Raw genomic sequence first — 14,547 nt, 5'->3', positions numbered from 1 at the left:
TCCAAGCCATTGGAGCCATGGAGACAGCACTCCAAATTCAAGAGGGGTCGATTTCTTTCCTCTCTGCAAGGAACCCCCACTAAGATCTGTGTAATGCTGTTACCACACCCCACCACTTACCCAAAGTTAGCCTTTGGTTGGAAGGTTTCCTTAATATTGGCCCTTCCGTGGTCGCCAGGAAGATATTACCGGAAAAGGGTCCGGATCCAGACCCCAAGAGAGGGTTCTTGGATCTCGCACAAGAAAGAATTCAGGGCGAGTCCGTAAAGTGAAACCAAGTTTATTAAGAAAGTAAAGGAATAAAAGAATGGCTACTTCATAGAGCAGCCCCAAGGGTTGCTGGTTGCCCATTTTTATGATTATTTTTTGATGATATTATGCTAAACAAGGGGTGGGTTATTCATGCCTCCCCTTTTTAGCCCATATAGAGTAACTTCCTGATGTTGCCATGCCATTTGAAACTGTCATGGCGCTGGCAGGAGTGTAGCAGTTAGGACGACCAGAGAGGTCACTCTTGTTGCCACCTTGGTATTGGTGGGTTTTAGCCGGCTTCGTTAGTGCAACGTGTTTTATCAGCAAGATGTTTATGACCTGTACCTCGTGCCGACCTCCAGTCTCATCCTGTGACTTAGAATGCCTTAACCGGCTGGGAATGCAGCCCAGTAGGTCTCAGCCTTATTTTACCCAGCCCCTATTTGAGATGGAGTTGCCCTGATTCAAACGCCTCTGACGGTGCTGTGTAAGTTCGTAGGAAACTTGGCAGAGAGAGGCTCAGTACCTTGCCTGAAGGCTTATCACTGAAATAATTAATGTAGATATAGAGAAGTTGCAGGTCAGTTACAAATGGCAAAAACAACACATTATAAATTGAGAAATAAATATTAGAAAAATGGATTTGCAGTCCTTAGACTAATACTTTTAAGCTTGGGACAGTTTGGTGGGAGCATGTGAGTATTTTGACTGGTGAAGGCTCAGAAATAATATTGTGTTCTCTGCTTTAAAATTAGCAGGCAAAAATATACAATTCACCTCTGGAAAATCAACTAGTTGACAGTACATTTGTCCCAAAGCCAGCAGTCATGAGGGAGGAGAGTGGCATGCCTCCACCGTGGGATGCTTCACTGCTGGAGAATGAGTTTTTCCAAGGTAAGTTCATGCATTAAATTGCCTTTGCAACTACTGATAACTAAAGGAAGTAAACAATAACTAGTTTGTATCAAACTACTCAAAACATATGAAACACTGTACTTTATTTTTTACATCCTCATGTTTAGCTTATTTGAAGAGGATGCTGATATGTTATTAACACAAGTATTAAGAATCTTATGATTAAATATAATCTAAGCAAATATTCTTGAATCAAGGACTGATAAATATATGGAGTAGTAATAATGTTTAATATTTAACCTTAGGGGTCAGGAGTTCGAGACCCCATCTCTACTGAAAATACAAAAATTAGCTAGGCTTGGTGGCAGGCACCTGTAATCTCAGCTACTTGGGAGGCTGAGGCAGGAGAAGTGCTTGAACCTGGGAGGTGGAGGTTGCAATGAGCCGAGATCATGCCACTGCACTCCAGCCTGGGTGACAGAGCAAGCAGAAAAAAAAAATTAACCTCAGGTAAAAAGGAAATACATCTTTAGGAAATACATCTACAAAGTTTGCTGTTTAATAGACTTTTATTGTTCCAGATTAGGACCCAAATGCACTGTGATAAAATCTAATTGACATTAGACAATTAACCTTGTATGATGATAAAAACTGAGACAGGTTCCAAAAGCAGTGGCGTTCCAAATGCACATGTATCTTATCATTATATGATCATAGTTTACTTTTACAAAGGTTATTCTATATAAGCCCGGCCATTTGAAAAGTTAACTCTGAAGTCGCCACCAGCTTCACTTTGAGGAACTTCATTTAGTTTGCAAAGGCAATACCATCGCCTGGCCCCTATTGTGTGGGACAGCAGTCGGGTAGAGACAGTCAGCTGGACAGTCAACGTAGGGGCCTTCTTCAGTAAGATGCTTCCTGGCAGAGAACAGAGGAAAATCTTTGTTCCAAAATGAAGGTTTTGTTGAAAGAGGAGAGCTACTGTTTATGGAATGAAAAAATAATGAAAAAATAATAATAATGTGGCCTTTCTGAAAATAATGTAGAGAAGCAGAACAGGAATTTTTCTGATGTCAGGAGTGGTGAGTAAACAGCATTGTTAATCTGGGATTCTAAGTGGCTTTAATTTAAAATCTTGTCATGGGGATGTTAAGAATGGTTACCTCTAGGTAGAATTCCTGGCGATTTTACTTATATTGTTATACTTTTCTGTATTTTCTGTTCTAAATACATTCTGCTCTTGTAGTCAACCAAGACTTTAAGGGGGAAGAAAAACATAAACAACTTGAAAGGGAGAATGGGTATCAAAGAGATTTTCATTATAATTTGTTTTAAAGATAGATTTTTATTCATTATGCAGTTTTGTTTTGTTTTTTGCCCCACCTTATACTTCAGCATTGCTTGATTATTTTATTGTGGCTATAGAGAACAAATTACTTCAGGTCCTAGGGGTAAATAAATATTTTTCACTAAAACATTCACAGATAATTCCCTAAAAAATTCCTTAATTACATATCCTTAATGTTCAAGATCAGTTTTTCTTTTGGTTGTACAAACTTAATAACACCAACTTGCAAATAAAATAGGATAGGGAAAAATCCAGAACAGATTTTTTTAAATCCCTTTAGCATCTGCCCTAACTTAATTGGCATGTTGCATGTACATTTCACTTATGTGTGCTCAGACACTTACATTTCCTGTCATTATACAGTTGAAATAAAATTTGTAATTTATTCGTATTTATTGAACATGAATATAGTAAACTATATCTATTATAGAGTGGGTCTTAGAGAGTCTACACACCTCAAAAGATTATGATTCTATTCAAAATCTAATGGGTTTTTATTGAGGAAAACATGTCAAGTACAATTAAATTGATACAATTCAAAGAAAAGCCAACTGTGTCACCAAAAGGATGCTGTGGCTTGTCTAAGATCACAGAGGCTGTGGTCCTAGAGAGCATGAGCCCTGGGTCTGGGCTTGGTCTAGGTCTTCAGTTATCATAAGGGGGCCCCTGGGCACTGACTTTGACACCACCCCCTGACTTTGCTACCGAGAGAAAAGTAATCATTATTTGACAACAGCAACTTCACGTCTTTGTAAAACTATGAGCTCGTCTCACAGTAAAATCATCTGTATGGTTCATAAAAAGCAAAATATGAAAAGTGAGTTTTTTTTTCTGGGTTTTTTTTTTTTTTTTGAGACAGAGTCTCGCTCTTTCGCCCAGGCTGGAGTACAGTGGCGCCATCTTGGCTCACTGCAAGCTCTGCCTCCCGGGTTCACGCCATTCTCCTGCCTCAGCCTCCCGAGTAGCTGAGACTACAGGCACCTGCCACCACGCCTGGCTAATTTTTTGTATTTTTAGTGGAGACGCGGTTTCACCATGTTAGCCAGGATGGTCTCAATCTCCTGACCTCGTGATCCGCCCGCCTCGGCCTCCCAAAGTGCTGGGATTACAGGCATGAGCCACCGTGCCCGGCCCAAAAGTGAGCTTTTATGGCACAGAGGTTGCATTGTACAGTGGTTGTATGCATGGATTCAGGAAACAGACTGTCTGGGTTCAAATCCCAGTGCTGTGTGATCTTAGGAATTTGCTTAATCTCTTCTTGCATCAGTTTCCTCATTATAGAATGAGAATAGTAATAGGACCGACCTTCTAAGGTTATGTGACGACTTAGTGAGTTAATATATTAAGCGTTTAGGACTCTGCCTGACACATAGAAAGTGCTATTTTATAGGAGTGTTAATGGGTATTAATTTTTCCAGAAAAAAAATCTACCATTGGCATATCATTTAATAATATTATATAGCACTTTTAATTACATATATTGCTCCAATCCATCCAACTAAGTATGTTCATAAATTAGTTGCTAAGCTTTTAGTGGTAATACTGTTTTCTTAACAGTACAACCTAGAAATCATATGCTACTTACAGAGGTCTATTTCTATTATGATCCCAGGAGGTATACACAGCTGGAAATATTGTAGCAACCTAGTGACATGAAAGAAACAGAAAGACAAGGCTTAATAATACTAACAATTGTCTAGTTATTCAATGTCTGCATTATTAATTCCGTTTTATTACTGGTCCATATCTTAGAAAAACTCAGTACACTTTAGATGCACTAAAAAAAAAAATGATTAAAATTCATTGTTAGAAGAATATAGTTCTATTTCCTTAGGGCGTTAATGGAAGGTTTACTTTGAAAAAAAGTGATTTGAAAAAGTAGGAAAGAAATTTTCACTATAGTCTTATAAAAGTCAGGCTATCTTAAAAATATAATCAAAATTAATGTTATAACATGATAATATGATAAAAAAAATTATAAATGATTATGTTTCTTGAAAAGGAGCCTTCAATAACTCAAATTATTATTAAAGTGTAAAAACATACACAAAAAGGTTGATTCACATTCTCTTTTCAGTTTTAGATGACTTGGATAGCAAATTGGCTCAGGAACAGTCTGCAAGCTCAGTGAATACCAGAACACCCCTCAACTATGGATCAAGAACACAGTTCGGTCACTTTTATTCCAGTGGTAACAGACATGGTAATATCACAGAAAGGCACAAAAAACACTATAATGAAACTTCCAATATGTCTATCTATGACATCCTAAGACCAGGAACTCCTAGGGAAGGTTTTAAAACCTTTTCTCCTAGGACAAGCACAATTTATGATATGTATAGGACAAGGGAGCCCAGAGTCTTTAAAGAAGATTACGTGCAAAAGAATACTTTTGGCAGTACTTCGCTGTGTTTTGACAGCAGGCAACGGTCGGCCTTACCAGCCACAGGGCATTTCACAGCAAGAAGCTTACATTTTCCAGCCACAACTCAGAGCAAGAGTGGGTTTATACCACCAAGGCACCAGCAGAGTCCAAAGAGAACTCCTTTATCATCCATCATATGGAACAGATCAGATTCCTCTAGAGACAGGGAGAACCAGGAAGAGTTCCTGAGGGCACCATCACCAATGGAAATTGATCCCGCTGACAAGTATGTGTATCCCAGGGGTTTTCAGGAGAATAAGAGATATGAATCGTACCATTCACAGAATATTTACCAACGTGTTAGTTTAAATGCTCCCATGGAGAATGCAATGAGTCCCGACACTTTTGAGAACTCAGAGAACATGCCATTCTACCATCAAAGCAACACATTTGCCAGATCTTTCTTCAGCAATACCTTTGGACGAAGCGGAGAACAGAGGAGATTTGGACAAGGTCCTTTTTGGGGCCAAGAGAAAGGACATTCTTTCTGGTCTGACTTTCATCGAAGCAGGAAATCATTCAGTTCTTCTGACAGAGACTTTGAAATGATTTCCATGGAAGCAAATCGTGTATCAGCCATTCATGGCCATAATGTTTCTTCTGAACACTGGGAATCATTTTCTTCTGGTTATGGAACAGATGTTTCCAGAGGCCAAGAAGAGCCACATCCCTGGCAGTTTGATTTTCAGAGATCCACACTGGATAGCATGGTGGTATCACATGGTAATGAGACCCAGTTGACTCCTCATTTTGGCACACCAAATGTTTGCTCCATGACTCGTTCAAGCTATCACGTCAAATCTAGTGAGTTGGTAAGTCAACAGGACAGTTCTCCTGTAGAAGTACATATAAACAAAGAAGCTTCCTCATTTGGAATTGCTCAGACTCTAGCATCCTCATTCAAAACTTCCTTTTCCCAGATTTCTGATGACAGAAGGAATCCTCAGAGTCCCAACTTGCAGAATCCCACAGTCACTTTGCAGAAAATTTTTCCAAATAAGCCTGCCTCTCATCCAATGAGAAGCCATACAGAAGTCACTGTGACCAACAGCAATTCAGTTGACTCTCTGCCTCTTGCCAAAAGCCAGCCCAATATCTTGGTCACAGAAGTGAATAATGAGAAAGACTTAAATGAATCTATTTCAGAAGAAGACAAACAGCTAAGCAAGATGGACCAGACAAACAAGGCAGGTGAAATACCCCAACCTGTTTCACAGACAGGGATCTCAAACTCTTTACCTGATTTTCAAAATCCCTTATCCCAGGACTCAGCCAAGAGCAACGGGTTTGGTTTTAATGCATCTACCGTAATAAGTTCAAAAAAGTCACCCAGAGTCTTTTCCAGGAAAGATACCTCCAAAATGTATATACCGCACATAGATAAATCCAATGACATTAAACAAGATAAGAGGTTTACTGAAAACAGAAAACTTGGCTCAACAGCTTCCCTTCCTTTCATTCAGGAACACAGAACACCACCATCTTTCCCCAGGACAGACCAAGGTTGTCACCAGGAATTAACTGTAAATAATGAAGATATTTCAAGAATTATTACAAATAACCACTGGAGCTCTGCACCGACTGATACTCAAAATGCACAATACTCAAAATGCAAGTTGACTCCTGGCCACAAGACCTCGTGTGATTCTTTAGATCTGTCATCAGCTGCACTACCAGATTCCTCACCATCAAAGAATTCTTCCCTTGATGCTCCTGTGGTTCCATCTACTACAGTGTTCTCCAGGAGAAGTCCTTCAGACAAAGATCCATCGCTAGGAGAAAGAGAAGAAAAAGACAATGCTGGGAAGAACCAAAAGAATCAGTTTATTGTAAGCCACTCAGAAAACCAAGAGAGAAATGATAGTCATGTGCCTACACATGATGAAGTGGTTGATGTCAAATGCCATTCACACTCTCCTTTTAGGAATGAAAGAGGAAAAGGAAAAATAAGGCATCGTATATCCTGTATTGAAAAGTTAAGCAAAACAGAAAGTATATCAGTACCCACCAGTGATCACAGGAGCCTCATTGAAGCAAATCAAAGCAATTCCAAAGTTTCTGAACTTGACACAATTTATTGTACCTTGCCAAGAAAATCAAGCAGTTTTCTCATACATGGCAGGCAGTCAGGAAGTAAAATAATGGCTGCTTCATTGAGGAATGGGCCACCTCCCTTCCAAATCAAAAATACTGTGGAAGATGCAATGGGGAACTACACGTTAAACAAATTTAGTCCCAGTTCTCCTGAGTCAGCGAATGAATGTTCCAAAGTCCTTTCAGACTCAACCCTGGAAGCACCTGAAGCCACAGAGAGAATGACAAATGTAAAAAGCAGTGGATCTACTTCCGTTAGAAAAGGACCACTTCCATTCCTCATCAACAGGGCTATGTCATGTCCCTCAGGGGAGCCACATGCCTCAACTGGAAGAGAAGGAAGAAAAAAGCCATTGACCTCAGGCACGGATGCTTCTGAGCTAACACCAAGGGCTTGGGAGAGAATCATTAGCCCTGTGGAAAGTGACTCATCTGTTAGAGATTGTTCTTTAACAAAAAGACAACACCAAAAGGAAAACTTCCAAGAATACACTGAGAAAGAGGGTAAAATGGCTGCCTCCAGGAGAAGTGTATTTGCTCTTTCAAATGAAGACCCTTTACCTTTTTGCTCAGACTTGTCGGGAAAAGAACGTGGGAAAACATTACATAAAGTTAAGACGACTAGTACGTTTTCTGTTTCTGGTGATGAAGATAATGTAAAATGTCTGGAGGTGGTCTCAATATATTACACTCTACCGAGGAAACCCAGCAAAAAATTCTGTAACCTCCTTCAACAGTATACGCAAAATACTAATTTACTTATAGAATCACCTCAAGTGGAGACTGAAACATTTCCTAACGCTTTAGAAAAAGACAAACAGAATTATTCTACACGAGAGCAGTCAGGAACACCTTCATGTGAAAATCTAAAGATGTCCGTCAACTCTGATCAGACGCTCACCGCTGAAAATGTGACTGCCTTCCGATTATCAAATAGGGGGCCCCTAGCTCCTACATTACAGGAAATGGCTTCTGTTGAGGCAGCTGTTTCTCTTCCTGAAGAGGAATCTAAAGCTAGAGAGATTTTTTCAGATAATTTAGCTAAAACACCTCTAGGTGATTCAGAAAACAAGAAGGAAAGAGGCAAAAAGTTGCAAAGTGAAACCCTGCATACTTTATTGATGCTTCAGAGAAAAAATGTATCCGAAGAAAAATCTGAAAATTGTCAACAATCCATTAATTCAAGTAACAGTGGTCCCTCTAGTCTTCCAGCTCTTTCAGAAGTTAATATTGGAAATTCCCAAACTAGAAGAAGTTCTTGGGAGTGTACAGGGAGTGGTAGAGCCATTCCATTTACTAGAAGTGGCAAGTGTCCTCAGAAAGATCACATATCCACAGCTGTAGGTGATGGCTCCAGTGGATCACAGCCTAGGGAAGGCAGAGGGGACATTGGAACCAACTGCCAAAAAATGACTAATAAAACACTTTCTCACTCAGAGAGTCAAGTCTTTGCCCTTACTCCCGCATTGCATAAACTACAGCTTGGTGAGGAGACTCAGTCAGATGAACCAAACTTAGAGAGTCTGCAGTCTGAACCAAGAGAATTACCTCAAAGAAGTCAGGAGGCAAATATGACAGAGAGCAGGAAGGCTGAAGATGAAATGCAGAAGTCAGCTTGGGATCAACCTTCACTTCCTGAAGGAAACAAAAATAAAACCAACTTGGATGACCTAGTAAAGGGGGAAAATAGATCTTCAGTTAAACACAGATTGGCAGCCATGTCTAAAGCCAGCAGAAAATTCCCAGCTAAAGATGTAAGCCCCAGAAGACATGTAGCTACTATCTTCCCCCAAAGTGGAAGCAGATCTGGCTTTGACCATTTATCTCTTGGCACAGTGGAGTGCAACCCACTGTTCCCTGAGCCTACTCCAAAATCTGCAGAGTCCATTGGCGAAAGCAGGTTGAGTGAGGATGGAAAGCATGTGAAGAAATCCGAGAACCTTCTCCCCATTACTGTACTACCCAACAGAGAACCTTCTACACACGTCAGCAACCAGAAGTCTGACAGCATTTCACAACGACATCAGAATGAGTTTAAAAACGTCTCAGAATCACCATCAAAGCATGAGAATTCTAAAGACATCACAGCAGCTCAGAATTTAGAAAGAGAATCAGGAGCCCCATCCCCCATCACGTTCACCAGCCTCAGGGAAGCAGAATTCTCTGACAATCAGAGGAGGCTGAGCCCTCCTTTTCCACTGGAGCCTGCGCAGAAATCTAGAGTAAGCATTCCACTGGCCAGTTTTCTGCAGCAACAAAGGAGTGCTTCATCTCTGGAGTGGGAACCTGAGCCACACCTCTATCGTTCAAAGAGTTTAAAAAGCATTAATGTTCATGGCAATCTACTACGAAAAAGCCATCCTCCAAAAGTCAGGGAGCGCCATTTTTCTGAAAGCACTTCTATTGACAATGCCCTGAGTCGACTGACCCTTGGGAATGAATTCTCTGTCAACAATGGGTACAGTCAAAGATTCAGATCTTTTTCTGAACTCCCCTCCTGCGATGGAAATGAAAGTTGGGCTTATCGCAGCAGGACAAAAACAGGTCCCAGGTCTGCAATATCTATATACAGACCTATCGACTATGGGATCTTTGGGAAAGAACAACAGTTAGCTTTCTTAGAAAATGTAAAGAGGTCACTTACACAAGGAAGATTATGGAAACCAAGTTTTCTTAAGAACCCTGGCTTCCTAAAAGATGATTTGAGGAACCCTCCCAACCCCTCAGAGTCATTAAGCTCAAATTCTCCCAGTAGTCAGGTGCCAGAAGATGGCTTATCTCCAAGTGAACCGCTTAATATCTATGAGGATGACCCAGTGGACTCAGATTGTGACACAGACACAACCACAGATGATGAATACTACCTGGATGAAAATGACAAAGAGTCAGAACTGTGAGGCTTTTTCAATCAAATGCTTTACTTTTTTCACCAAAAGCTTATAATGGAACTAAGGTGTACATGTGCATGTGCATGGAAGGATAAAAGATCTAGTCTGGGCAGTGTCTGCTCTGAAATGTCCCACATCTCCTTTTTTTTCCTCCACACCCTATATAGACACTTCCTGAATGCTAGAACAATGAATTCTTGTTTTGAGAGAGTCTCTGCTATTTTCTATCTCTGTAAATGTTCTTAGCCTGCCTTTCCACCACTCCCACTTAATCCCTGATTCACTGTCTGATTTGGGCTTTCTGCTTTACTTCCCTCCTAACATTTTTCATCTTTAATTGTGATTTACAACCCTAATATCCCAGGCACATACAAAACTTATGAATTACCCAGCACAACTGTGAAACTCTGTATTGCTTCTTCCGGTCCACACCCTATATTCATGACATTAAATAAAAGGTAGGGATGATAACAGTGGGGTAAATATTATCATCCTGTTTGACTCATGAACATTTAGGAAGTTTAAGGTGGTGATCTTCTCTTTCAAACAAAGATAAAGGAATTTATTTTTTAACCTGAGAAACAGATTGCAAAAAGGAAAAAAAAAAAAAAAAGATAAAGGAATTTTCTAAGTACATCCTGTTATATCCGTAGTGGAGCCTGGGAGGCACATGGTCAAAGCACATGTTGAGGTTATAGATTAGGACCTGAATCCCTAGTAAGCCAATAGAAGGTTAGCAGTCCTAGAAATTCCTCTGAAACTGTGGGGGACTGGCTGGATTATTAAGGGCTTTTAGTCAAGCCAAGGACTTAGGCCAGGCAACCTGACCATACAGAAAGTTGCCTGGTCACAGAATTTCTGCTTATGAAGAGAACATAGCTGAGGAGCAGAGGTAGGAAGTAGGTATCCCTTCATGGGACCGACTTACCTTTACTGCAGTTCTCTCAGCAACTGGCTTTTCCCTTTCCTCAGAACTATCCATTTTCACATTTTCTTTTTTTTTGTTTTTGTTTTTTGTTTGGTTTTGTTTTTGTTTTTTGGAGACGGAGTTTTGCTCTGTCACTCAGGCTGGAGTGCAGTGGCATGATCTGGGCTCACTGCAACCTCCACCTCCCGGGTTCAAGCGATTCTCCTGCCTCAGCCTCCAGAGTAGCTGGGATCACAGGCGCACCCAGGCGCACGCTGCCACACCCAGCTAATATTTTTGTATTTTAGTAGAGACGGGGTTTCACCGTGTTGCCCAGGCTGGTCTCGAACTCCTGAGCTCAGGCAATCCGCCCACTTCAGCCTCCCAGAGTGCTAGGATTACAGGCATGAGCCACCATGCCCAGTCTTTTTTTGTTTTGTTTTGTTTTTGTTTTTGTTTTGAGGTGGAGTCTTGTTCTTGTTGCTCAGGCTAGAGTGCAATGGCATGATCTCAGCTTACTGCAACCTCCTCCTCCCAAGTTCAAGCAATTCTCCTGCCTCAGCCTCCCAAGTAGCTGGGACTACTGGCACCCACTACCACACCTGGCTAATTTTTTTTTTTTTTTTTTTTGGTATTTTTAGTAGAGTTGGAGTTTCACCAGGTTGGCCAGGCTGGTCTCAAACTTCTGACCTCAGGTGATCTGCCCACCTCGGCCTCCCAAACTGCTGGGATTACAGGCATGAGCCACCGTGCCTGGCCCACATTTTCTTTAATTGCAAGGTAGAACACTTCTTTTCAGGCGGGGCATTTTAGTCCCAAATATCAAGTGGGAACCTTGGCCAAGTCCCTAAAATGCCATCAAGTCAGATCTGACACCCTGGAATTCATTCTTTGCTGCAGGATCATCTACGAAACCCTTGGGAAATTCTAAGGCAGAGCTCCTAAGGGCTTGTCACTATGATTCAATGATTTATCTAGAGTAAATCACTTACGATACCCACTGATATTTTGGCTTTCCTAACTCTTTATTTGCCATGCAGAACCTCGGGGGATTTCTCTCCTAATTCAGGATAAAGACCAATAGATGGCAGTGAAGATAATCTGCTTTAACTACAGACAGCATGGATTCCTGGATCTCAATACTATGATAGTCAACATGAGTGGATTTTATCTTGCTTGGTTTATATTTGTTTCGCGACCTAATCTAATTTTCCATTTTTTATACCTAGTCTGTTTCATCATTATAAACTAAGAATAATGATAGATGTTGGTGAAGTGTATAGAGATCTGGAACTGATAGAGAGTTAAGAAAGAACTATGTTGTTATTATCCTTCTAATCATTCCCTTACATAGACGCAAAATGCGTGGGTTACTTTACATGGTTCCCATGCAACTCAAAGCTAATGAACATGCGGTAACTAACATGAAAGCTATTCCCTAAATCTGTCAACTATTTTAAACTTCAAGCTCTGACCAATCCTGAGCTCAGAAAGCTCAAAAATCAAATATTGTGAACTTTTCAATGCAAATTTGTATGGTAAAGAATAAATAACACTGTTTCTTGGTTAATATATGTTTGTAAATTCTGCCTTTCCTCTTTTTCTATTTATCTGATGATGATGATTATTATTATTATTATTTTCTTTGAGACAGAGTCTCACTCTGTCGCCCAGGCTGGAGTGCAATGGCGCAATCTCGGCTCACTGCAACCTCCGCCTCCCAGGTTCAAGCGATTCTCCTGCCTCAGCTTCCCGAGTAGCTGGGATTACAGGTGCCCACCACCACGCCCAGCTAATTTTTGTATTTTTAGCAGAGACGGGGTTTCGCCATGTTGGCCAGGCTGGTTTTGAACTCCTGACCTCAGGTGATCCGCCTGCCTCAGCCTCCCAAACTGCTGGGATTATAGGCATGAGCCACCTCGCCAGCCCTATTTATCTGATTATTTAAGTAAAACTTTAATAAACCATGACCTACATTTTCTATGCAATTTTAAGATACTCAGAGTTAATATTTTAATATTGAGGTTCTTGATTTTTTTAATGATCAGCTTTCAAATTATATTTCAGTATATACTCTGAGTCTACATGTATGCTACAAAAGGTGAAATGAAGTTAGCTTATTTTTCAGTGAGTTTAGGCTATATTAAGAGTTAGGTAAGTTAGGTAAGGGTGAAACTGCTTTGGGGCCCAGACTGCGCTGGAATGTGCTGTTTAAATTCAAAGGTAATTGATGGCCAGTGTTCAGTTGCTCTATTTGTAACGTTTGCATGTTGGTCTGGCTAAAGTATCAGGAAAACACAAAATTCATGAAAATAGCACCTTTTATAATTTTATACTTTTATAAAGCACTTGTTAAAGAAGTATAGCAAATTTCTATGTATTTTAACATATAAGTCGCTGCATTTTAATGTTCATTTTTGGTATAGCTATGGTAACTTATAATAGTCATTTTTATATTCATAACTTGTTTTCTGAAAGATATAGTCATTATTAAAATAAACATTCATGTAAATGGAGTAAATCATAGGGGAATCAATCCTAATAAATACCTTATAAATTATAAACTTGTTTAGATACTAGATTTCTATAACCATAAATTTTATACTGTAAAGTCTGTTTAAAATAGGGTTTAATGAAGTTATTTTAATTTTTAGAGACTCCCCTCTAAATAATTTACTCCTACATTGTAAATACATTGATGCCAACAAAATTCCAACTGCTACTAACAAAGGTTTGGCTGGTGATAAGCTAATAACAGCTACTTTGTGTAGGAGGTAAATATGTGTACTGGAGGGGGTAAAAATCCATTTAGGTTATGGCAAAGATGGGAATCAAACTGGAAAACTCATAGCCCCATAAAATTAATATTCTTTGTTAAGTGCCAGAGGGTTTAAGAGAACTTCTTGCTTAGAGTTTATTGATAATAATAATGCTTCAGAATATCCCATTTAAATGTACAGTGTAAATATGTAAAATATTTTACTTCCCAGGCAAGTTTGTGGCTGTATTGCCACTTAGTGGCTCTTTGTGACTGGCAGTTCTGTATATCTGAAACAAATAAGCTGTAAGCACTTTTGTTAAAACTTTGTCAAATAATCCTTTTATGTACTTGTTCTCAGACCTGTTCTCTGGTTATGAAATGTGTTAAAGACAAGGTGCAAATTTAAAACAATGCCTGTATTGAAATAAATGACTTAAACAGATGCACTATTTGATTTGGTTTTTATTCACATCCTCAAATGATTATTTATTTATTTATTTATTTATTTATTTATTTATTTATTTTTTTGAGATGGAGTCTTGTTCTGTCGCCCAGGCTGGAGTGCAGTGGCATGATCTCGGCTCACTGCAACCTCTGCCTCCCAGGTTCAAGCAATTCTCCTGCCTCAACATCCTGAGTAGCAGGGATTACAGGCATGCACCACCACTCACAGCTAATCTTTGTATTTTTAGTAGAGATGGGGTTTCACCATGTTGGTCCGTCTGGTCTCGAACTCCTGACCTCGTGATCCACCCACCTTGGCCCCCCAAAGTGCTGGGATTACAGGCGTGAGCCACCGTGCCCCGCCCAAATGATTATTTTTAAGTGTGAAAGTTTCAGGAAAAATATAAAATGTAGGGGGTTTGGGGGAGGCATAAGTTTTCAAACCAGTCTCTCTTATGGCTGTTGAATGAGATCTGCCATATAGGTGGTTTTTAAAAAAACAGTGGCTTGCTTCTTTCTTATTTGTACCCAAAAAGCAACGAACCAACATCAGGAAATCTATGTGCTTTGTTG

The 14,547-nt window shown here is 40.0% G+C and overlaps 1 protein-coding gene and 1 long non-coding RNA gene across 3 annotated transcripts in view; one reads left to right on the top strand and one right to left on the bottom strand.

Annotated features, from left to right (window-relative positions):
* EXPH5 (exophilin 5) overlaps positions 1-13,972 on the top strand; it is an 88,568-nt gene extending 74,596 nt beyond the window's left edge. For both annotated transcript variants that reach the window (XM_004052080.5, XM_019037708.4), the window contains exons 5-6: positions 1,008-1,146; positions 4,533-13,972. In XM_004052080.5, the coding sequence (XP_004052128.5) occupies positions 1,008-1,146; positions 4,533-9,871 (5,478 nt within the window). In that variant the 3' untranslated portion in view covers positions 9,872-13,972. The remainder of the gene's footprint in view (positions 1-1,007; positions 1,147-4,532) is intronic.
* LOC129525372 (uncharacterized) lies at positions 1,658-5,372 on the bottom strand. Its single transcript, XR_008669645.2, has 3 exons — positions 5,296-5,372; positions 4,041-4,099; positions 1,658-2,025 (listed from the first exon to the last, which is right to left on the bottom strand). It is a non-coding gene; the product is annotated as an uncharacterized lncRNA (long non-coding RNA).
* Positions 13,973-14,547: the final 575 nt, after the last annotated feature.

This window comes from Gorilla gorilla, chromosome 9, assembly GCF_029281585.2.
Source record: "Gorilla gorilla gorilla isolate KB3781 chromosome 9, NHGRI_mGorGor1-v2.1_pri, whole genome shotgun sequence".
In the NCBI taxonomy this organism is placed as follows: domain Eukaryota; kingdom Metazoa; phylum Chordata; class Mammalia; order Primates; family Hominidae; genus Gorilla; species Gorilla gorilla.
This window is presented reverse-complemented; position numbering and strand designations above follow the sequence as displayed.